Source organism: Octodon degus, unplaced genomic scaffold, assembly GCF_000260255.1.
Source record: "Octodon degus isolate 3935 unplaced genomic scaffold, OctDeg1.0 scaffold00002, whole genome shotgun sequence".
Lineage (NCBI taxonomy): Eukaryota > Metazoa > Chordata > Mammalia > Rodentia > Octodontidae > Octodon > Octodon degus.
Genome location: NW_004524578.1, coordinates 28,057,199 through 28,058,769, shown reverse-complemented (window position 1 = coordinate 28,058,769; position 1,571 = coordinate 28,057,199). Strand labels below are relative to the sequence as shown.

General features: G+C 41.7%; 1 protein-coding gene across 1 annotated transcript in view; it reads right to left on the bottom strand.

Moving 5' to 3' along the window:
- Positions 1-1,571, bottom strand: part of Exd1 (exonuclease 3'-5' domain containing 1) — a 52,523-nt gene that overhangs the window by 21,681 nt on the left and 29,271 nt on the right. Inside the window, exon 7 of the mRNA XM_023712630.1 lies at positions 902-988. Coding sequence (XP_023568398.1) covers positions 902-988 — 87 coding nt within the window. The remainder of the gene's footprint in view (positions 1-901; positions 989-1,571) is intronic.

The window sequence follows — 1,571 nt, the reverse complement described above, 5'->3', positions numbered from 1 at the left end:
ATAAATCAATTAATACAAATCAAAATAATTCTGAGATTCCATCTTATTTTATAATGGCCAGAATAGGTAGAATACAAAAGGCAATAAATGCTGATGTGGACAGAGGGTAGAAGGAACCCTTGACCTTATTGGTGGGAATGTAAACTAGGACTACTACTATGGAAAGCAGTATAGAGATTCCTCAAAAAACTAAAAACAAGGGCCGGCCAAATAGCTCAGTGGATTAAAACGCCTGTTTAGGCAGATGCAAGGGCTGGGAGATTGATCCCTGGGGCTGCCATGCCAGCCCCACCCCTGGGGCATGCTGAGACAGCAACTGAGACTGGGCATGGTGGTGCATGCCTGTAATCCCAACTCTTGGCAAGCTGTAAACAGGATCACTACAAGTATGATCTATGCAGTGAGACCCTGCAGACCCTGTCCTAAAAATAAAAAAAAAAAAAAGGAAAGAAAAGAAAAGAAAAGAAGAATGGAGAGATGCTAAGAAGCAACGTAGACTCCTGGAGATGAGGCTCACACTAGGGAAAGGGACAAGAGAGAGAATAGAAGGACAAGGAAAAAATACGATCCTGCTGTTACATGCATGCACAAATTATTCCTCCAAACAGACATCATTATTCTCTATTGTAAACATATATTCATAACATGCTTAAACTGTATCAACTATCACTAGTAAGTATTCCAAAATGATAGCTTAGCAGTCTAAACACCTGCCTGGCAAGTGCAAGGACCAGGGTTCAATTCCTAATACCCTATGCCGACCACCAAAACTAGGCGTGGTGGCATGCACCTATAATCCCAGCACTGGGGAGGCTGAGGCAGAAGGATCATTACAAGTCTGAGCTGCACAGTGAGACCCTGTACCAAATACATGCATAAATAAAAGATTAAATTCTCTTACCTGAAGCCAACACAGTTTCCCATGGCGACACACATTAGCTCCTTCTGCAGCCACACTCAGGACACTCTGTTTCTTGATATGGAGCATCTAGTAAGAAGGAAGACACTGCAGGAGGCACACGAGGCATCCTAATACCACAAACCGCTCCCATGGGCATGAAACCACTTCTCCCACACATAGAAATCACTCCTGAATACCTGCTTCCCTTTCTCATTTTAATAAAAGCATCCCACAGGCATAAGTCACTCAGACCCCAAATGCTACTGAGAGTTAAAAACTAAGACACCTTTGTTGTTGCTGATGCTGGCAAGAAAGAATTCTAGTGTTTGTGACAAGATTTCAAATGCAGCTGAGCATGGCGGCCCACACCTGGAATCCCAGCACTCATGAGGTTGAGGCAAGGATTGCTGTGACTTCTAGGTCATCCTGGACTATATAATGAGATGCTATCTCAAAAAAAAAAAAAAAAAAAAAAGATTTCTAATGCAGACTACATAGCCCTAAAACAGGACAATGTACTACATCTGAAAGGAACACAATAACTACTGCTAAGAATGACAGAAATAAGCTCCAATGGGTACCTTATGTCTTAGCTTCACTGAATTACTCAAAATTGAAACACTGGTATACTTTTGTCCTTTAATTATCTATACCTTTGTCCTTTTCCAAA